Source organism: Stenella coeruleoalba, assembly GCF_951394435.1.
Source record: "Stenella coeruleoalba genome assembly, chromosome: 10".
NCBI lineage: Eukaryota > Metazoa > Chordata > Mammalia > Artiodactyla > Delphinidae > Stenella > Stenella coeruleoalba.
In genome coordinates, this window is record NC_137156.1 from 43699586 (window position 1) to 43722952 (window position 23367).

Here is a 23367-nt window from a genome sequence, read left to right on the forward strand (position 1 = left end):
AAGCTGGCAAGGATGTGGAGCAACAGGAATGTTCATTCACTGCTAGTAGGAATGCTGCAAAATGTTACAGCCACTTTGGAAGACTGATTTTTTTTTTTTTTACAAATTTAAACATAGTCCCAACATATGATCCAGCAATTGCATTCCTGAAAATTTACATCCACACAACAACTTGCATGCAAATGTTTACAGCAGCTTTATCTATCATTACTAAAACTTGGAAGTAACCAAGATGTCCTTCAGTAGATGAATGGGTAAATAAACTGGGGTACAACCCGGTAATAGAATATTATTCAGTGATTAAAAGAAATGAGTCATCAAGCAATAAAAAGACATGGAGGCGGCTTCCCTGGTGGCACAGTGGTTGAGAGTCTGCCTGCTGATGCAAGGGACATGGGTTCGTGCCCCGGTCCGGGAAGATCCCACATGCCGTGGAGCGACTGGGCCCGTGAGCCATGGCCGTTGAGCCTGCTCATCTGGAGCCTGTGCTCCGCAACGGGAGAGGCCACAACAGTGAGAGGCCCACATACCACAAAAAAAAAAGACATGGAGGAACATTAAATACTTATTACTAAGTGAAAGAAGTCAATCTGAGAAGGCTATGTACTGCATAATTCCAATAACATGACATTAGGAAAAAAGACAAAACTATGGAGATAGTAAAAAATATGAGTGGTTGTCAGGGGTTGGAAGGGATGAACAGGGAGAGCACAGAGGATTTTTAATGCAGTATAACGTAGGATATTATAATGTTGGATACATGTCCTTATACATTTGTCCAAATGTACAACATCAAGAGTGTACTGATTATGGTGTGCCAATGTAAGTTCACCAATTACATCAAATGTACCACTATGGTGGGGGATGTTGATCATGCGGGAGGCTATGTGGGAACAGGGGGTATAGGGAAATCTTTGTACCTTCTCCTCAGTTTTGCTGTGGTCTTAAAAGTACTCCAAAAGTGAAGTCTTGGGAAAAACAAAAGATGAGAGAGACCACAAATAGCTCATTATTAGAAATTATATAAATTAGGCTTTTGGATCTAAAATGTTACAAAGAAACCTTTACCTCAATAGTTCTACAATGACTCATTATAAAAAGAAATAATACATTTTTAGGCCAGACCTCACTGATAGACTACTAAGTGGGAAATGTCATGAAAGTTATAAGCCTCATTGCAAGCATTAAGTTTAACTGCAAGGCTAGTTTTGTCAGTCATCTGAAAATCATGAGTGGGTTACAAAAATAAACTATAGCAAAAATTTTTGAGAGAAAGAGTACATTGAGCAACAGGGAAAAATATCACCATAGAAAAAAATCACTAAGCAATGGGTCTTATGATTACGTGGAGACACTGGGAAAATCATAAATAGCAGAGAATTCTAATATGTCACCATTTCTGTGGTGCTTCCAGAAAGTTTTTTAAATTTCTCTTGGTTCCAGTAACCACCCAGGGGGAAATTTGGGGGATCTTTTTAAGTTTTAAGATGGCTTAAGTTGCCCAGAATCTTTTATTGGCTGAGTTGTTCTCTCTGCAAACCAGAAGTTTCCCTGATGGAGAGTGGGGTGATGGAGAGGGATGCATCACCCTGTAATAGGTGCAGTCCTGCTCTAATGCACAGCAATACCTTCTTATAGACTAGGTATTCCAGATTCTCTTACGTGGATGCAAGGACATATTGAAAGCAATGTGCAACCATGAATGAGGCAGGGCATGGGTCTCTCCTAATGTTCATTATGACAGTATTCTTTCCAGCAGCACAACTTAACAAGTCTTACAGTTGAAAGAACATCTTCATCTCTTGATAGCTTCTATCTGCTTCTCTATAAAGTGTCCAGTTTAGTCAACTTGACTAAACAACAGAGGATCAACAGTTGATCCTCTTCACCATAGATCAAGGACAAAACTATTAATAACCACAAGATCTGACCCATTCATTACCTCATTCAACATTACTTCTTGATGGAAAGTTGTAAATGCACAAAAATATTGAGGCACTGGTATAACTCACATCTCCAAATTCTCTCAATATTTATTGTCCATTTTCCAGAGAATTTTCCCAAGTAGAAGGAATAGGGCCAATGTGCAATAAGCCAATCATCTGAGTAGTTTTTTTTTCCCTTAATGGTGATGTTCTGAAACCAATGGTCCCTCATATGATACTTATGTCCTACTGAGTATTTAAAAACATATACAAAACACCCAGCCAAATTTTAAGGTTATTTGGTTGCATTTAAGATTCTTTGGACATTTACTAATTTCCTATTAATTATATGTTCTTTTTCTTCTAAATACAATTCAATGCAATCTTTAGATTTATGAGTGGTATGCTGTAAGACTTCAGCAAACTCTCATCAATCTTAAAAATCTTACAAATATAATAAAACTTAGCTAACTAATTAAAATATCCCTTTTATATCTTTAATCACTCCATAGGTCTACTACCAGTAACATTTATTGGGCTATTTGCTGAATAGTTATCATGAATTTCTAGAAAAAATGTAAAATATTTCACTTTTCTTCTCACACATACAGGAGCAGTTGACTGCTTTTTCAGAATGACATTTTTTTGTAACTGCAGAAGAGGTTCTGCACAGGAAATGCCAGGAAAAGTAGAACCAAAGCCAACTGAGTTTTGGGTGTCGGGTGATGGGACAGGCTCCCTCACTCTCAGTCACACGTCTCCACCTTCCAATCCATTAATGCCTGTCATCCAAACTTGTGATTTGGCAAAATTTCCATTTCTACTTGTCATGGATCTCTGAGTCCCTTTTGTCACATTTATATGCTAGCGTGAAACTGAGTCCTCTACCAAAGAAAGCTTCCCATGTTGCCCTGAACACAGGGTGCTCATAGGATGGGTGCAAGATAAAGCACCGACAGCAAAAGAAAGTTCACATCATCTCACTTCACTCACAATGTTCATGGTTCACACTACATTCATTTCTCAAATGATTTATTATCAAATTGACTTGAGCTAATATTAAAATCTCAATGAAAAAGGCACCTTTAAGTGCACTCCTACAAGTGAAAAGCAACAACAAAACTCTCATTTATAATCACTTATGATAAGGTGCAATTATATATCCCCTTCAAGAAAATCATGTAAATTGGATGCTAATTGTATACTAGAGTATATTATACACCAGCAAATGTAGCACTCAAACAGTAACTATCAAATCACTGACGGTCAATGGTCCATGCAATGGATTCTACTGCTAGATTAACCGAACCAGCATGTTCTCGCATGAGAAGGCACTGCACCTTGGCTTACTGTTGACACTGGACAGCCATCTCTCAAGTGCACTGTTTTGAATTGATTATTACTATCTAACAGTAGAGGGAACTAATAGAAATGACTTCAGAATTTGAACCACACTACTTCTATCCCATTCACCCATGTTGATTAGAATTCATGAAAAATAAAACACTAGGTCTTGATGAGCATTTTACATTTCTAATTGCTAGAGAGCATAAATATAGCCCTGACTCAGCAACTATGAAATGGCAACTGTGCAGAGCTAGAAGACCACTGTCTTTTTCCCAGCTTGGCAAGGGTATGGAAGGACCCTGGGTGCTTGACACGTTCTCAGGGAAGAAATGGAAGTTGGAGGAGAAGAGGACAATTGAGAAAGAGGTGTGAATGCTCTCTGAGGCAGCACCAAGGAATTGCCAGGTGCCATCAACCAAGCCTTCTCTAGTAGAGTTCATCCCTTTAGGATTACACCTAAAACGAAATTAGCCTCCAAGAATTTAGCATAGTTTACACCTTTATTTGTAATTTCTATGACTGCACTTCACCGAAAAGCAGTCTGTTCCTATTAAAAGCTAGAACTCCAAGCTCAGGAATAGAAGAGAATACTAATAGTATAATGACCATCATCGTGTCATAATCATAATAAGGAATAACAAACACTTGCACAGCATTTATATACCAGCCCTGGACTAGGTGTTTCCCATCTCAACTGACGGTTCCTACAATTCCATGGACAGCTACGATTATCAGGCATTCTCACACAGATGAGAAAACTGACGCATAGAGAGGTTAAGTGACTTACCCAAGATCATGCATTTGGCAAGTGCAGTGGGGTACATACCCAGGAAACCTGGTAGTGGAATTGACTCCAACCACACTCTGCTGCCTTTTCCAAAGAGAATCAAAAGAATCAGAGTTGGCAAGCATCTCATCCCATCATTTTACTCATTTAATAGAAAAATAAATGAACAAACAATAACCCATCCACATTTTACCTACAGCTCTTAAGTAGGGGACCCATATTGTGCAGCTAGCTGGGAGGAGATGAGAATGGATATGTGGTCCTAATCCTTAACCCAGAGCCTTTCCTGCTGGGCTGGACCAGCCCTTAGATCCTTCTCTCTCATCTGTACCTACAGTCAGTGCAACGACAAGGAAGGTCCTGATGTAAGAAGCAGAGAGACCTGCTCATTCACATTTTATGGGATCAGTACAACTAGGACAGAAAAATATAGAAAGATGACTGTGCCATATATATTACCTTAGATTGAGGCTTATGACTATTCCTTAATTCAAAAAAATATTTATTAAGCACGTCAAGCACTGTGTCAGGTACTGTTTTGTGAACACAACAGTCCCTCCTGCCATTGGTCTTTGTTCCAATAGAGAAGATAAACAGTAAATTAATGAATTAAAGAAAATAATTGTACTGTAAATGTTGAGAAGAAAATAAATAGAAATCTGTAAAAGATATATCAGAAAAGAGCAAGAAGCTTGTTTTTAAAGAGAGAGTTTTGAGATAATTGATTTTGTCAGAACCAATGGTCCAATCATCCAGTATAGAATACACTAAATATAATTACATAAACTGATCATGTGGGGATAAGCATGCTTGACATATTTCTTTACTATTTTCTTAAAGTTCCAAGTTAAAGTATTGTTTGTGGTGCTATTATATAGAAATCTGGATTGGGTGAACCTATTTGAATTTTAGAGGCAGGTTGCTTATTCCAGCAATGAGCAAACTATGGTAAGGAGATTCATATAAAGAATTATTTTTTATCGTGACTCATGCCTTTCTTTGGGTGTAACATGTTGGAAATGAACTAATGTACAAATAACCTTGATTATTTAAAAATAGGAAATGAGATACCTATAATTCAAAAATACTAATTAAATGCAATTTCAACCAGATTCTTGTACGATAATTTAAATGAAATACATGTCATTGTATTATTCTCTATAAGTGACAGAGAATTTTCCATTTCAGACTAAACATATATATTTTACTATTTTTTCATTCCAAGATAAGATTTCCCCTATCAATAGAAAAATTTCAAGACAAAATCATGATTGTCATTATTTAAAGAATGCCATATTATAGATTAAAACATTTAGCATAAAAAAAGATTGCAAGGCTTGTATAGTACATTTTTATGTTTAACGGAAAAAAGGTACTCTTTTCCCTGATACATTTCTAATATTATTTTTTTGGCAGAGTTTTTTCTTTTTTTAATAGAAAGCACTTGTGTGAAATGTTTTTTGACAACTTTGAATCTGGTTATCTGTGTGCCTATGTTTCTGACAGGGTAAAAGTACTGAGAGTGGTCCATGTAACACCCGGTGCTTCCCTTGTACTACCTTCTTTTCCTCTCTAGACCGTGTCAGTGTCTGTGTCTGTCCTCACACTGAGCTGCATTGCCTTGGATCGGTGGTATGCGATCTGTCACCCTTTGATGTTTAAGAGCACAGCCAAGCGGGCCCGGAACAGCATCGTCATCATCTGGATCGTGTCCTGCATCATAATGATCCCTCAGGCCATCGTCATGGAGTGCAGCACCATGATCCCTGGCTTAGCCAATAAAACCACTCTCTTTACAGTCTGTGATGAGCACTGGGGCGGTAAGTCCATTGTGGCCCTTGCATTTATATGACAGCTGCAAATTGAAAATCTAATTTGCATAGCCCTTGTAAAGCTGGCCTCGTGTATTTTATTGGCATTTGTTAATATTGTTTATTTTATAACATGGTAGAACATAGTATTGTCTCAGGTGTCAGGTTCCCTAATGGGCTTCAAATACAACTGGATTTTTCATTTTAAAACCATGTCTGGCCTGGGAACATGGATGTCTTGCCCGTGGACCTATGCTGTTCTCTGAGTCAGATTAGCTACACACGTTTTCTCTATTCATAATATAGTAAACTGATACATTTTATCACTAGCATAATTATTTTCTGACTTAAGAATTACACTAATTATGAAATTATGAATCTTTTTTGGTTTCCCATCTGATATGTTCAGTGGTTAAATTTAAACAATCAAGTTAGGAGGCCTTATGCTCCTTTGGTTCAAAACTCTCAGCAACAGTCTTTGAGGTTTTCCTGTAATAGTGGAAACACCTTTATCAATGCCTAGTGGTGGCACAAATCTGGACACAGCAAAGGATGAAAGAAAATAAAATAATCCTGCATTTCAACACTAGTTACAAAATTATCACACGGAATTTAAAGGAAACAATCTGTTCTCTTCTGGGTAAATATATTACAATGGCTCATATTTAAACTGTAAACATTAGGAAAGCATTTGTTTACTGGAAAGATGTATCAACAGAGGCAGTGCACGCCAAGGATTGTTCATGGACCTGGTATTTTCAAGCATATGAATCTCTGAATTCATGTTAATTCCTACCTTGATTCTTTTATTGGAACACTGAAAAGAGGAAAATCAGGAACTGAAAAATTAGGCATATGTTTCCACTGCAGCAAGATAAAACTCAAAAGACACTGAGATTATTCCATATGTTATCCAAAGACCTATAATAATTAAAATTGCAAAATTTGCTTTATCTATTACTGTAAATATTAAATACTCCTTTTAAAAATTGAGATTTATCCTTTCTTTCAATTGCAATTCTTTTGCTGTATTTCTTTCTGTATCTTCTTCAGTTTTTCCCAAGTTTCCCCATTAACAATGAAGACAAAACCAAAATGAGTAGAAAGTTCCAGAATGATAGAAATATTTCTTAAGTGTCTTCGGTCCCATTTATTTAATGTTCAAACAACATCTTGAGTACTTAGGATATGCCAGAAATTGTGCCAACCTGAAGAGAAATAGACTCTGCCCAAGGGAACCCGTTGTATATAATGAGGCTGAAATGCAAATAAATAAAGGTTTATAGTGTGATTAGTATTTTAATATACTTATATACAAAGTGCTAGGAGCACAAGTGAGAGGACAGACTCAGTCCTGGCCATGTGAACCAAAGTTTACAAGGACCTGCTAACATTTCAGCAAAGCATTAAAGATGAGCAGGGAGGAAGCTCAAGGGGCAGTTCATTTGCTCAGGGTTTGAACTCTGTTCTCTCAGAATGAACTTGTTTTGCCTTTTGATTTGACTATGCCTTAATGTTTAAGTATCTCACTTATTTTCAGTTTAAGAAAGACTTTAAAAATGTGGAGATTCACTAGCATGAGTGTGATTCTCTTTCAATGTACAATTTAATAATTTGACCAATTAAATGATGATAATCTACCAAAAAAAAAAAAAAATGAGCAGGGCTTTTCCAGACAAGGAAGAGGGAAAAGGGTGTCCTAGGAAGCAGGAAAACTCACACAATGGGCACCATTCCTTGAAGAAGAAAGGAAGAGAGTCCAAACTTGTAGCTTCTGGAATGCAGTCTAAAGAACTGTGTTTGGGAAAAGGTGGGCTGGGAGCCAAATATGACATATCTCTTATGATTATCTAATTCCTATGCAATGAGTTATATTTGGAAAAGAGCCTAAAGATCTCTTGATCAGAATGCTTAGTTAATCATGATGAAACTGAACCATAAATTAAATTATTTGCTCAATATTATGAAGCACATTTAAATATAAGTGTTACCAAATCCGGGTTTGGCTGCTCGTCAGTCAGAAGTCAATACTCAAGAGGCAAGTGTCAGTAGAAAGGAAAGGTGTGTTAATCAGAAAAGCTGGCAATCTGGGGAGAAGGTGGACTCATGTCCTGAGACCACCTCCAAAGATTCTGCTCAGCCCTGACAGTTTTTGAAGGGAAAAAAGGGAGAAGAATCTCAGTGTATCATCTAGGCAGGAGTTTGGATTCTGCATCATTCTCCATTGAGTGTAGGCTGGCTGACTCTCTCTTCTTTATCTTGCCCATGTGGGCTGCCTGCAGGATTGCTAAGGGGGCTGTTGGGGGTAGAGAGCTAGTCATTCTTTAACTATTTAATTCTTCATTCTTACTTCTTTTAATCTAGGTAAAGAATCCACAGGTTAGACAAGGCACCGTGTGTGTTCAGGAGAGCATAAGTCAGGAGTTAGTTTCAATTGCCTAGTGATCTCATTCCTATAATTAGATTCTTTTAAGGTTAGAGGGGAACAGAAATGGGCAAACAGGAAAGGTGCAAAAGAGCTGCTTTCAGAAGCTTCCAACTCACAAGCTGGGATTCTTTAAGTTTACGGAGATGGTAATTAGATTAAAATTCCCACCTATTATTCAATATGTGTCAGTAGTATTTTCTCTAAAGTATTTGGGTAATTAATTTCATTTATAAGTCTGTGGACTGATTTTATAAACTTGTCCTTTTTTTAGTGTTGCCCTGAATGATCAAGTTTCATTAACTCCCATGAGCAAAAGGATTGCAGAACTAGGGAATCCTGTTAGTCATCATGATTAAGTAAATAGCTGCATCATTTTCTAATTAACTTTGAGCAACAGATATAAATATATAAAAGGCATCCCAACCTCTCACATTTTATTACTTAACTATAGAAGGGATATTTTCCTTAAAAAAAAGAAATTATTGTCAAATACCTAAAAATCTAAACTCAGTCTTCAGAAGTCATTTAGGAAAGCTATTTGAAAGTGATTTTATATTAGCATAAAATTACTTAAAATGATTTTAAAAGCTAAGTGATGCTGAATTGAGTTGATCATCCACAAAATCAAGCAATAAAATCTGTGACATTAGTTTTTCGTATATTAAATGAAATTATCAATAACTTCATGTTCTTAAGAAGAATATGAAAAATTAAAAGCAGGTTCTTATTATTCTGCTCATTAGACATAATGATTTTTACATTAGCATAAGCTTTGTTAATATAAGTTATTTATAAATCTAGGTTTAACTTAAAATTTTAAAGCTTGGACATATATGTGATAGTCACAACTTAAAATCACCATAGACAATTATATTTTACAGGGTTAGCTCTCTAAAGTACAAAACTTTTGAAAGTCCATTTAGTCCCATTTTTAAAAAATTTGTTGTGAAATATCTTTTATTTGCTATTAACTCATAAACTGATTTCTTATCTTTATCCTAAGTTAAATCAATGATTTGGTTATAAAAGTAAACAGAGATATTATGGTCCTACAACCAATATTACAATGTGGAAAGAGTCAGTAAACTATGTGGTCACTTGATTCATATCTATCAAATAACTTTTGGGAAAGTCTTGCAAATGCTGTCTCGCTCATGGTGCAAAATAACTGAGAACTCCATCTTACTGGAAATAAGACCACAAATATGTAATATTTTATGGATACATTACTTCTGCAACTCATTATGTTGATCATTGCCTATGGCTTGTTCAAAAAAAGACCATAAACTATTCAGTTCTTGGCAGACACACTTGACACTCAAAAACAAATAAAATGTGTTAATATTTATTTTAATGATGTTTAAATTATGTTTTTGTGTATGCTTACTGTTTGCATCAATCACATCCATTCACACTTCTGAAAGTTTAAAATTCTTCCAGAATTATAACCATACATTCTTGATTGCTTGGTTTGTAAATGCATAGTTTCACAGGATAGATCCTATTGGAAGAAATTAACTGTCTTTTCCCACTCAATCCAAGATATGTTTTACTAGTAATTCATCCAACTTTTAATGAGCATGTACTGTTTGTCAAACATTGTTTTGGATGCCGGGGATTTATAATCTCCCTCCTCTTGGATTGTACTGCCAAATTATTCTTTGGTGGTCTGAAAAATAATAATAATAGTGGAGCCCTTCCTTATATTCAAGCTAATTATGGTATCTGGCCTATTATGAGATTTGGAAAGTATATACATATGTGTGTTTATTAATAGGAACATTTATTGAAAACACTTATTAGGGAGAAGATAATAAAATATATTACAGATTCAGATAAACTTTTATGGATACATGAACTTGGAAAAGACTCTCCAAATTGAATATTTGGAAAATTATATTTAACTTAATTTTCCATTGAATCCTTGAGAGGTGTAACATGAAGGAGAAAATGTTTGTCATTTTTAGGTAATTATATTAACATGTTCACTCAACAATGGACCTTAACTCACCTAAGAGAAGTTAAGCTTTATCTATCTAATACCTGACATTTTTCTTTAATCTCTGATTTCAAAGACTAAAGAAAGATCCATATTTACTCCTTATTTGTTGGTTTGATATACATACAATAATGTATGCAGATTATGCCTATTCATCCGTTGAGTAGAGACACGAAATTTTAACGGTTGTCAATCTTTAAAATGCTGTTTTCTAATTTAGGGAATGCTTAAGTGAACAAATTTCATGTAGCTACTGTCTAGACATATGTCTTAAAATATATTAAATATATTGCTTATCAAGTGTAGAGAAACTTCAAAGATAGTTTCAACACATATAATTTAAACTTTCAATGGCATTTCTGGGTTTTCAATTAGCTTAGACTCTAAGCATGAAATGAGGAATCTAAGACGATCATGTTTCCCCAATTATCTATAATAATCTCTTTATTAAAACAATCTATCTTAGCCTGCAAGTGTAATTTTGCTTGATCAATTTTTCTCTATGTTGGTGTTCATTATCATAATATGCATTTACCAGCCAATTACATATTTTTCTAACTATTTATAAATATACTGGTTGCAGAATGAGCTTTCTTTCCCGTCTAAAACTCCAGACTGTTATCACAGCGATGGTATCCATCTCTGCAGTTTAAAAATAAATGACCTACCAAATCTACCTTTCTCCACTCACTCAATTTAATTGTCTGATGCAGACATCAGGGATTCACAGGTATGTAAGCTTTAAAGGTATATTTTTTTTGTGGGAAGCTTATACGACATTTTCTTCAAAACAAATAGAAGTTCAAAGCCACTCAGGTGCCTGGGAAGTGCCGAGGTCACTCTCCAGCTCCTTTGAAATTGGCTCTGCAAATGCTGCATGGCACTTTGAATGCTGCGGCACTTCAAAGGGAAAGACTGTTTGCTATTCCTCCAGTCAGGCTGCTCAGATTCTATCACTTTTTATGTAACTGGCTTGTTTTGCAGGACAAACTTGAAAGGAAGTTAGAAACTGAAGCTGATGAGCTAGATGTGAGCCACCTGGGCCCCAGAGAAGCTAAAAATGACACATCAAATTGGTCTTTTAGACCTCCTGGTAGCACACACACCCTGCTGTGTGCTCTAAAGATTGTAGTGGAGAAAAACATCTGTCTGAGAAAGAAGACAGTTTTAGGAGTAAAAATAAGAAGAATATTAAACTCTAGAAGACAAGACTATGAAATCAATACTGTGGAGGATATGTTGACTTACTAGAACATATACAAAATTCCTCTCTAAGTAAGTTGTGCATGTGTGTTAATGCATGTACTTTTAATAAAAATGAGATTTTTAGGGTTCTTTAAACTTAGATGTCAAACCAATATGGGTATTTTCTTTTTTTGATATCCATCTTACTTATCAGGGATAAGCACATATAGGATTGTAGTGATTGCTTATTTATCATTAATTCTATGTGCACAGGTAATACGTATCACATATTGATATGAGGATATGTTGATATGTTGAAAATATATTCAGTAAGAATTCAATGAATGTTCAATAATTGTTATCAGTCATTATGGTCATCATCATAATCATTATTGGTTAATCCTCAGGATAAATTGCTCTTACCACGTTTGACCACATAACCGAGTCTTCATGCTTCTACATATTTTCTGAAGTAACGAAAATAATAAAATCCATGAAAGTGATAGCATCATCCTTCCATAATAGTGTAGAACAAATCCCATTGCCAATATCAAAGTCAAAATAAGTTATGTAATTTTTAGAATTTTAAAAAAAACCTTTGTTTTATTAGCATTTAGTTAGAATTGTATCAAATTATTGGCATTTAATGTCTATGGTATCCATTTAGGATATATTGTTTCTTGTTTTACATTTAAGTAAAAGTAGCTTGATCAGTGTGATATATTCAAATACTAGTTAAAGGGAAATATCCCTTAAAGTGTTTTAAAAGTCAGTAATGGATATATTTTAGAAAAATTAAAAATTAATATTAAGCCACAGTGCCAATTGATTGACTCCTTATAAATGCCCTAATCTGTGATATGTATTACCTGTGCACATAGAATTAATGATAAATAAGCAATCACTACAATCCTATATGTGCTTATGCCTGATAAGTAAGATGGATATCAAAAAAAAGAAAATACCCATATTGGTTTGAAATCTAATTTTAAAGAACCCTAAAAATCTCATTTTTATTAAAAGTACATGCATTAACACACGTGCACAACTTACTTAAAGAGGAATTTTGTATATGTCCTAGTAGGTCAATAAAAATAATCATTATCAAATGTTTGCTGTTTTAGTTTTCGAAAAACTTTCTGAATTCATATTTGGAGATACAACTGGGAATATTTTCTCATCTCTCAAGAGAGAAATGAAGAGGAATCAACTTAGTTTACTGTCTTTTTCCATTTTAACAAAAACATTAGCAATTAAGTTTTGATTGAGTAATGTCCCTCCTTGCAAATCCAAGTATTGGACAATCCAAATTAATTTTTATTGATTAAACAGATGTAATTAAGAGAAAAAAAGGCTTTTTGATAAATGAATACTTGACTGGAAAGACTGTAGTAACACAAATTAAGAAATGGCTAATTGTTCTTCCTCTCTGAGTAGATTACATGACATTAAGACTTTGCATTTAGTACTTAAATGTAAGTAGTTAATATTATAAATCATTTTTCCCTTTTGTGTATATAACATAACAGTAAAATCATATAGAAGGTAATTTTGAAGGCAAAACATTGACAGATGTACTTTTAAAAAGTCTATGAATTATAATATTTTATTATTTTAACTTCCATTCCAGGTGAAATTTACCCCAAGATGTATCACATCTGTTTCTTTCTGGTGACCTACATGGCACCACTGTGTCTTATGGTGTTGGCCTATCTGCAAATATTTCGTAAACTCTGGTGCCGACAGGTAAGTAATTTCAAATAACTTTCTTGTGTTTTCCTTAGGATGTCCTTAAAAACAAAATTTAAGAGTGAATTGAACCAATATAATATGTTTAGCAAAGGATTGTGTGTTCTTCTAAAATAATGAGGCCTTAGTCATGAACATATGTCTAGGCATTTTTTAGGGTGATATTTAGGGAATGTTATTTATGAACTGCCTTAATGACTAAATTTTAAACCTCTGTGATTAGTCGACTTGATTTTTGTCTAGGAATAATATTGTAAATTTTACTTTTTATGAGAAATAAATAAGAATTCCTTTAAAGTTTCCTGAGACTGTAAGTAAAGATGTATGTAATACATTTTTGATGAGATGTATGTAATACATTTTTATTATAGGGTTAAATCTCCAACTTCAAAGATCTTATTTTTTTTTTCAGAACAGTAGAAGAGTCAAGCAGAATTGAGAATTTTAAAAATTGTTTATGCTAATTTGTACTGAAATGTTAGATAATTTTGCTATGTATTCATTCACTCATTTATTAACTCAGTGAATGTATTCATTCACTCAGTTATTCATTCGTCAAATATTTATATTACTTTTGCATGCATGTCTGATAAAAAGCTAAATGTTCTAGTCTGTGTCATTGGTGAATTCATAGTCTAGAGGAAGGAAACAGTTCCAGGGCAAAAATCACCTTAAAAAATATAAGCAAAGGGGATCAGAGAAAAGCTTAGTGGAGGTGGATCTAATTCAGACCAGGAGACATTTAAGCTGAATCATGATGACTCTAAGGAAATCGACGAACATGTAAAGGTACAGACAAAGAATATAACTCAGCTTCTTGTACTTGTAAATTGTATCTTAAAATGCCACATTTCTCAGAAATGTATCTCTTTTTTCCTAAATTTATTGCCAGTATTTTGAGCTTATCAGGCATGTGGAAAGCCACACACTTAGTCTGTTTGTTCTGACATATTTTATCCAACTGAAAGAATTTACTGGGCCACTTTACTCATTTAAAGGATTTCATAAACCTTTTATTTGGTTTTTGTCTGAGGATGAGTCTTAATCTGGGTCTTCTTCAACCCTTGTTATTCAAAGCGATTTTCAAGATCATCTTTTACTTCTTGTATATGAGCAATCAACCCCGTATGTCTCATAATTCCAAATGTTTTTGTTTCCTCTATTTTTGTAAAGAAGTCACTTCTTTTCTGACCTTATAAATGCATTCTGTTCCCCAGTCTTTGTAACTAAAATAACAAATGTGTATCACTGTAAACCATGAGTGGTGATTTTCCACATCGTAGGGATAGTTTCCTTAACAATCTCCACCTGGCCAGTGGGAGTGAATGACCAGAACTGATATAATACAGAAGTCAAAAACACAGACTCAAGGTCCTGACTGCATGAGTTTAAATTCTAACCCTGCCATTTAACAGATGTGGGAGTTTTGTCAATTACTTAAATTTCTGTGCCAAGCAGGCGTGCATAGCATCTACCTCACACTTATTAGATGAATTAATTCAAGTGCCTCAAGCATGGAAAGTGCTCATTAAATAAAATATCATAATAGTATATGCTGTTATTTAGGCTTTCACCTCATTCTGCTTATATTTCTAAAATAATAAGCATGTGTTGAATTGATGTTTGTGACTACTTTCTTAGATAGATCTCTTTCATAGTACTTTTAAGTAACATGAAAATGACTTTTTATTTGTCTGTCTGCTCTAATCTACTAAGATGGAGACAGTACACACTAGCCTTGATCTTGTAGCCCTCCACCTAGTACATGCATAGCACATATCAGTTGCTTGATAAATACTTTATAAGAAAAAATTTAGTGGAAGAATAAGAGAAAGTGCTGGGAAAGTTTAGATAGAAGAGGAAAGAGAGGAATCCATTGCTCAGTTACTCAGAACAAAGTTCATAGAAAAATTAGAATTTGAAAAATTCTTGAAGAAGATAAAACTTTGATGAGCATGTAGGCATAAAGATAATTTAGATTGATATTTTGACTAAGAATATTCAGTGTTAAGTGCATTTCCTACTTCCATATTTTTACTGGGTAGTGTGCATTAAACATAAGAAATGCTTATATTTGCTTATTCATTTATTTACAGAATGACATAACTTTAAAATTTCTTGGGTGTACATAAATCTGTCTCGTTCATCATCATCTTCCCAACACTTAACATGTTACCTTGCACAAAAAAGTATTCAAAAAATGTTTGTTAAATAATTATATAACTACCAAATCTCAACCAGTTTACTTCTTCATTATTTAAGCTTATAGTTCTCCATTTCTCAAACTCTAAAGTAAGCTCAAAATTGTATTGCAGGCTTAGAAATAATCCACATTCTTTTGATGAATTGTCCTGGTTAGTACAAGCCACATGATCCAGAAGATTTGCAGTAAAATGCTTGGGCTGTGAAACTAAAAACATTTACAGACAGATTGCAATAGAAAACAGCAAGTTCATCTGAGTTCACTTTAGCAGCCACAATAAAGTAAATTAACCCCAAATGGTGATTATGTAGAATTCTGCTTGAGCAACTATCAAATTCCAACTGTTAATGTCTCTAAACAGAGTTCCAAGGCATTATGTATGCCATAGTCTACATCAAGTGAGCCATCAAACAGAGGGACTGTCTTATTTGCTTAAAATTACAGAGATGCAGGGAATCTGTTACATTCTTTGAAATATCTAAGTGTAAGATTATTAATGAGCAAAATGTCTGTCCTTGTCTGACTTTCTCAAGAATTTTAAACCTATGTTAGTGCAAGTTCATTAGCCTCATGCACAGTGAGGTGAAACAAACCGAAACTTTGGAGTTTGGAGCAGAGAAAGTTTATGGCAAGGCCATGGAAGGAGATGGGTGGCTCATGGCCTACAAAGCCCCTGAACTCCCTGAAGCAAAACATTTTTAAAAGCCAGGTGAGGGAGGGGTGTCGCAGTGTATGTGATCAGCTTATGTACAATTCTCTGATTGGCTGATGGTGAGGTAACAGGGTGGTGTCACAAAGCTTAACATTACAGTCCTTATCCATAGACTCCAGGAGGCCTGGGACTATGTGCTCATGATTATCAAGTAGTTAACTTCTTCCATTTGGTGGGGGTTTTTCACATCTGTAAAACAACTCAGGATATGGGGGAAAGGCCTGTCCCTAGAAGGCCCCATAGGGTCCTGCTTGGTTACAATGAAAAGAATTGTCCAATGTTTTGCTCTAATCAAAGACTTAAATATTCTCTTTATTTGACAATGTGTCTCAGAGAACTCATTCAGTCTGGAAATTCTACAGGATCTTCTCTAGAACTCCTCTTTTTAAGGCTCACTAAATCTTAACTCTTTTGTACCTGACAGAATTTTTTCAGTTCTAACTCTCAAATAATTCAACACTTCAATCTTACTCATTATATGAACTCACATTAATTCATTCCACAAATATTTATTGACCACCTACTATGTGTCTGGGACTGTGTGAGGAGCTGGGGATGAACTGTGCTGATACTTGAGTCTGGAACTAAATTTCAATTTTCCAAAGACTAAAACTTTGAAAGAACTTCCTTGTTCCAATTTTTATCACATGCTCATCTATTGCCCTTTATTCTTCAACATTCTTCAAAAAGAACTTAAAATAATTAACATTAGATGATAACAAGTCAGTTTAGTATGAGAAAATAAACAGCAAATTGTAATTGCAGAGGCAGAATCAAATGGCAGTAACACAAGTTCACACAGAGAGATAAAAGTAACTATGTAGGTAAATATAGAAGAGAGTATAAATATATTTTTGTTTGAAATTCTTTTCTTCTCCTATTTGACTTGAGATAATATTGTAAAGCAATAATTATAAAACTGTGAATCTTCATCTTATAATGTATAAAGATGTAATTCAAAGAAAGGAGGAGAGAATGAAGCTATATTGAAGCAAAGATTTTGTATACTATTGAAATTAAGTTGGCATTAATCTAAACAGATTAAGTTGTTAATTATAATCCTCAGGGCAACCACTAAAAAAATAACTCAAAAAAATGTAGCGAAAAAAACAACAACAGAAATAAAATGCTATACTAGAAAATATCTGTTTAGCACAAAATAAAGAAGCAATGGAGGAATAGAGGAACAAAATAGAAACTATATATATATATATATATGTATATATATATATATATATATATGCACACATATATAAACAAACAGCAAAGGGAGACATGTAAATTACACCTTCTCAATAGTTACATTAAATGTAAATGAATGAAACACTCTAGAGGTTGGCAGAATAGATAAAACAAACAACAAACAAACAAAAAAAAACCTGATTCAACTGTATGATGTCTACAAAAAGCACACCTCATATTCAAAGACACAAATAGATTAAATGTAAAATAATGAAAAAGAGGTACTATGCAAACAGTAACCAAAGGAAAGCTGAAGTAGCTCTACTAATATCAGACAAAAGAAACGTTAATAAAGTGTTACTATGGGTAAAGAGGGATATTTCAAATGATAAATCATTCCATCAAGAAGATATAAAAATGCTAAACCTATATGCAGTTAACAACTGAAGTCCACAGTACAGGAAGCAACAACTAGAAGAATTAGGTGGAGAAACAGACAATTCAATATTAATAATTGAACACTTCAACACTCATCTTTCAGTCATGGATAGAAAAACTAGGCAGAACATTAACAATGACATAGAAGACTTGAAGAAAACTATCAACCAACTAAACCTAATATATCTATGCGGTACCTCTTCAAAAGTAGCAGAATACATATTCATCTCAAATGCACATGGAATAGTCTTCAGGTTACATCTTATAATAGTCTATAAAGCAAGCCTCATAGCATTTTAAGTGATTGAAATAATAAAAATGTAAATTCTCTTGCTACGAGACAAAATAGTTATGATCCTGATCATAAGAACTTAGCATGTGCATCTAAATTCTAAAAGAGAAGTACCAAGGTGGGAAAAAAAGTTGTCAGGGAGTGATAAAGTTAAAAGATTGTTATTATTTTGAATGGGATTTATTGCATTAAATCTATAGATCAATTTGGGGAAACTGACATATTAACAATATTAAATCTTATAATCCATGAACATGGTATATCTCCTCATTTATTTAGGTCTTCTTTAATAGCTCTTAGCAATTTTCATAATTTAAGTACACATAATTTGTCCACATTTTGTTAAATATATTCTTAGAATACATGTTTTGCTATTGAAATGTGTTATTTTCAATTTAAATTTAGAATCATTTATTGCTAATATATAGAAATACAGTTGATTTTGTTTATTGATTTAGGGTCCTACATATTGCTAAATTCATATGTTTAGTTCTAGTGGCATTTTTGTAGATTCCTTAAGACTTTCTTCATAAGCAATAATGTCTTCTCAATAGAAGCAATCTATATGCCTTTTATTTATTTTTCTTTTCTTCCTGTACTGGTTAGGATCTCCAGTACAATGTTGAGTAGGAGTGTTGAGAGAAATCTTTGTTGGCTTGTTACCAATCTTAGAAGAAAGTGTTCATCTTTCATGTTAAGTAGGATGATACCTTAAAGACTTTTCATGGATGCCTTTTATCAGGTTGAGAAAGATTCTCTCTATTACTAATTTACATGCAAGGGTGTTAAAGTTTTCAAATGCTTTTCCTTTCTCTATTGACATGATCATAGTTTTTTCTGTTAATATGATAAATTACCTTGATTGATGTTTTTAAATGTTAAACCATTACTGCATTGCTGGAATGAATCTGCTTTTTTGAGCAAAATTTATTATCCTTTTATTTATTGTTGGATTTGGTTTGATATATATATTTTGGGGAATTTTCATCTCTAGTCATGTGAGATATTTGGTCAGTGGTTTTCTTTTGTTCTCATGTCTTTATCAGGGTTACTGACTTCATTAAAATTCATTGTAATATTATCTTTTCTTTGAATTTCAGAAAGAGTCTAAATAAGATAGATATTATTTATTCTTTATGGTTTGGTTGAATACTACATCAATGAACCTATCTGGGCCTAAGTTTTTTTGTTTTGTTTTGTTTTGTTTTTTGTAACAGGGTTTGTAAAGACACAGTCAGTTTTGGTTATCTTTTTTTTCATGGTGTTTATCCATTTCATTTAAGTTCATTGAGTTTGCAAATTTACTGGCTGTTCATAATATTCTCTCATCCCCTTTTTAATGTTTGCAGCACATTTGCTTATCTTGGCCACAAAGACTTCTTCAGACAGGGCAGGTTTCAAGGTACATCATCTACCTGATAGTTCAAATTCATAACTGTGATAATACCTCTTCCAGGATGTATTTTCACCTCAAAGGTGATTTTAAAGTTTATTTATGATATTGGAATAAAAGCAGTGTGTGTGTGTGTGTGTGTGTGTGTGTGTGTGTGTGTGTGTGCTGTGTGTCCTGTGCATTGTGTGTCTGAGTGTAAGGGTGTGTGTTGTGTGTGTTTGTGTATGTGTGTGTTGTGTGTGTGTGTTTGTATAGTGTGTGTTGTGTGTGTATGTGTGTGGTGTGTGTGTGTGTGTGTGTGTGTGTGTGCTTTCCACAGTCAGGGATTTTTGAATGCCCGCTGAGATGACAAGGAAAAGACCTTCTCACATGGACAGTCCCATAGCCTGGATCTCTCAAAAGCCCTTTTGTATGACTATTATTGCTTTTATGTAACTAGGCATGTGTTAAAAAATTTGCTAACTTCCATATCAGATTGTGTTGAAGTTTATAAATGGAAATGGTGCATCACAATGGGAAAAAATGAACTTTGCAATCAGACGAACCTGAGTGCAAATTCTGGCTTGTCACTTATTAAAGATATAGACTTGGATATTTTATTTAATACTTCTCAATGTCTGCTTGAACATCTGTAGAATGGGATTTACAATAACCTATTTTTAAGAATGCATTAATGATTACTCCAGATTGTGCATCATTCCTGGTGCTCAGTTAAAATTAGTAATTTCTACTGATACTATGCTGACTTTCTCTAGACATACACAAATTATTGATGGGGATTATTGTATGTCTCTTCACAATGAGTGCAGGATTAACCATCTTCTATTTAGATCATCATCTAAGAGGGGACATCATTTCTGCTTTTTTTTTTTTTTTTTATGATTGCAGGAACAATAGTTATGCTCCCTGTGGCAGTTTCTCTTTATGGGAACTCTTTCTGATGGTTGCAGAAGTCATCAGATGCAAGATATTGATTTTTTTCCTCAGGGGAGCATTGAATAACAGATTGCTTAAGTTTAAATGATCTCTTAGAGATCATTTGGGAAACAGTTCAAGGCCATTTAGCAGACATTAATAGGGTTACTCATTTTACAGTTTTTCTGGAAATTTCCAACATCCTTTGCAGCTTCTCCTCAATTATTTTTAAAAATGACTATCTATAAAAAAGACTCATAGAAGAGGAAGGAGTCTCAATCAATAGATAAGAAGATTGAGTGAGGCCACCACGATGTGAAAAGGTCAGCCGACATGGCAGGACATACAGAATCCGAAGAGAAATCGTTTATCAGGTGTTTTTCAATTTAAGGGCAGGTTTTCCTTAACTTCATTTGCTTCTTTTTGAGAGAGAATAGTTATATTCAAAAGGAGCGCCATAATTAATTAATTATCATTAATTCATCTGTGTGGAAATCAAAGTAAAATTCTGTTCTCAAATTAAAGATTATCTAACAGACTTGGATCTTGTTATGGATAAAGCAACAGAATCCATCCAACATCCACTGTGAGAGACCCATCGGTCTGTTCTGGCTTGTAGCACAGAGATAAAAGCAACAGCTGAATAATCTTAATAGAACTAGGATGTGCTTATGGTGTGCTTGTTGGCACATTTTACTCTTAAAAAATTACACATGCTGAATTTTATTGTTTTGCTCACTAAACCCTATCAATCTTCATGAGCTTATAATTAAGACAATATTATACTTGGAGGGACTCCCTGCTATTATCAAATAACTTTGAAAAGAAGTGGAAAAGTACAAGTTGTGTAACTGTTGTTACAAATTGCAGCTATTTGAAACGTTCATGGAAGACCACAAGGGACATTCAAGGTTTTTATGTGCATTTTAAAGGGTCGGTCCACAAAATTGCCTTCAAGCAATTTTGTAACAACAAATGATAAGCAACAGAGAATATTTTATTTTATTTTTATTCCTTTTATTCAAAGTCTGCCTTAACCAAACCTGAGAATCAGAAAACCTAATAAAAAGCAATAGGTAGTTAAGTCCTATCTCTCCATCTGGCAGCAGGTGGCAGTATTGATGCATGAAAAACTATGCAGGTTACTTTGGCAATTATCTGTTAGGTTTTCCTTCTGTTTCAACTCTAGGTATCTGAGCTGAATCAAAATTCCTAGTAAGAGCTCTTCTTCCCCAGTTTTCAGTTCTCTCTCTTTTAAATTAAGAAGGGTTTTTTTGGTTTCATATTTTTTTAGAGTAGTTATAAGTTCACAGAAAAATCAAGTGGAAGGTACAGAGATTTCCCATCTCTCTCCAACCTCCATTCATGAACAGCCTCCCCATTATCAGCATACCCTACCAGACTGATACATTTGTTAAAACTGATGAACCTACATTGATTCATCATAGTCACCGGAAGTTCACAGTTTACTTTATGGTTCACTCTTGATGTTGTACCGTCTATGGGTTTGGATGGTGTATTCAAATACATTGGATAATGTGTAATGACAGGTATCCATCATTATGGTATCATGAAGAGTAGTATTTTCCCTGCCCTAAAAATCCTCTGTGCTATGCCTATTCATCCCTCCCCCCATCACCCCTGGCAACCACTGATCATTCTTCTGTCTCCATTGTTTTATCTTTTCCAGGATAGCATATAGTTGGAATCTTATAATAGGTAGCCTTCTCAGATTGGCTTCTTTCACTTAGTAATATGCATTTAAGTTTCCTCTCTATTTTTTCATGGCTTGATAGCTCATTTCTTTTTAGTGTTGAATATTATTCCTTTGAGTGGACAACTTCTCTTTTTATAAAGAGATATCATTTCCATTTGCAGCTCTCTTTAGACCTCAACAAAATGGTGATGTTGCAACTTTTTTTTTCCACCCAGACTCCTATTTGGCACTCGGCTGTATTACTCAAGAACACACTCCACTCAGCAAACGGTCTGGGGAAAGAGGCTCGCAAACCTCCTAGGCCTCGGGTGTCTGGGATACTCTCCTTACTGTGTCTTCCAATTACTCCTCCAAAGTGGAACTTTCCTAAATCAGATAACAATAAAGGGTATCCGCTCCTTTCAGATTCCTGGAACATCATCTGTAGTTCAGAGAAAATGGAAGGCCCTGCAGCCTCTTTCACAGCCTCGGGGGCCAGGACAGCAGACCAAATCCAGGATTAGCGCTGTGGCCGCTGAAATAAAGCAGATCCGAGCCAGACGGAAAACAGCCCGGATGCTGATGGTTGTGCTTTTGGTGTTTGCAATTTGCTATCTACCAATTAGCATCCTCAATGTGCTAAAGAGGTAAAGTTCACTTATTATTTGAAAATGAAGAGATCAGCCATTTTTCTTGGTTCTTAATTAAGGACTTTTTTTAAGCCAGAGAAAAATGGAAACCATCTGCCTAGATAGCTTGCCGGGCCAGATAACTCAATGTGTTGTTGTTACCAGCAGGTAGGGAACACAGTTTTTTAGAGCTCTGGGATTTTAAATGCTCTTATCCATGCAAATTCTCTATTGAATGGCAGACATAAAACAGATGTTCCTCTGACCTCTTCAAGCTAATTGCTAAGCCTTAGATGCAGAAGAAGTTCTAATGCAAAAAACTCATTTACAGCTCGGAGCTCTTTTTTGATCAGAACAAATGGGTTTTCCAAACTTTGTTCTCAAAGACATAGGAAACGGTGACAGAACTTTATCTAAAGGATAAAAAGAGATAAGAATTTTGTTAGCATTCTAATTATACTTAAAAGTGCATTTGTGAGCACACACACAAACAAATGGAATCACAGCACATACTGTGTTTTGAATGTTTAAATAGAAAGAAAGAAAATTCATTTCCTGACATCATTGAATCAAGTTTAGCGTGAATATTAATAAAAATCAGTACAAAAGTTTTCAATGAGAGAAGGTATGTTATTTGTAATGCTGCAGAGACACTATTAAGTTCAAACAACCAACA

General features: G+C 34.4%; 1 protein-coding gene across 1 annotated transcript in view; it reads left to right on the forward strand.

Moving 5' to 3' along the window:
* HCRTR2 (hypocretin receptor 2) overlaps positions 1–23367 on the forward strand; it is a gene marked incomplete at both ends in the record, with an annotated part of 116943 nt that overhangs the window by 86111 nt on the left and 7465 nt on the right. The window contains 3 exons of the mRNA XM_079934842.1: positions 5636–5879; positions 13113–13228; positions 22489–22709. Of these exons, the coding sequence (XP_079790968.1) occupies positions 5636–5879; positions 13113–13228; positions 22489–22709 (581 nt within the window). The remainder of the gene's footprint in view (positions 1–5635; positions 5880–13112; positions 13229–22488; positions 22710–23367) is intronic.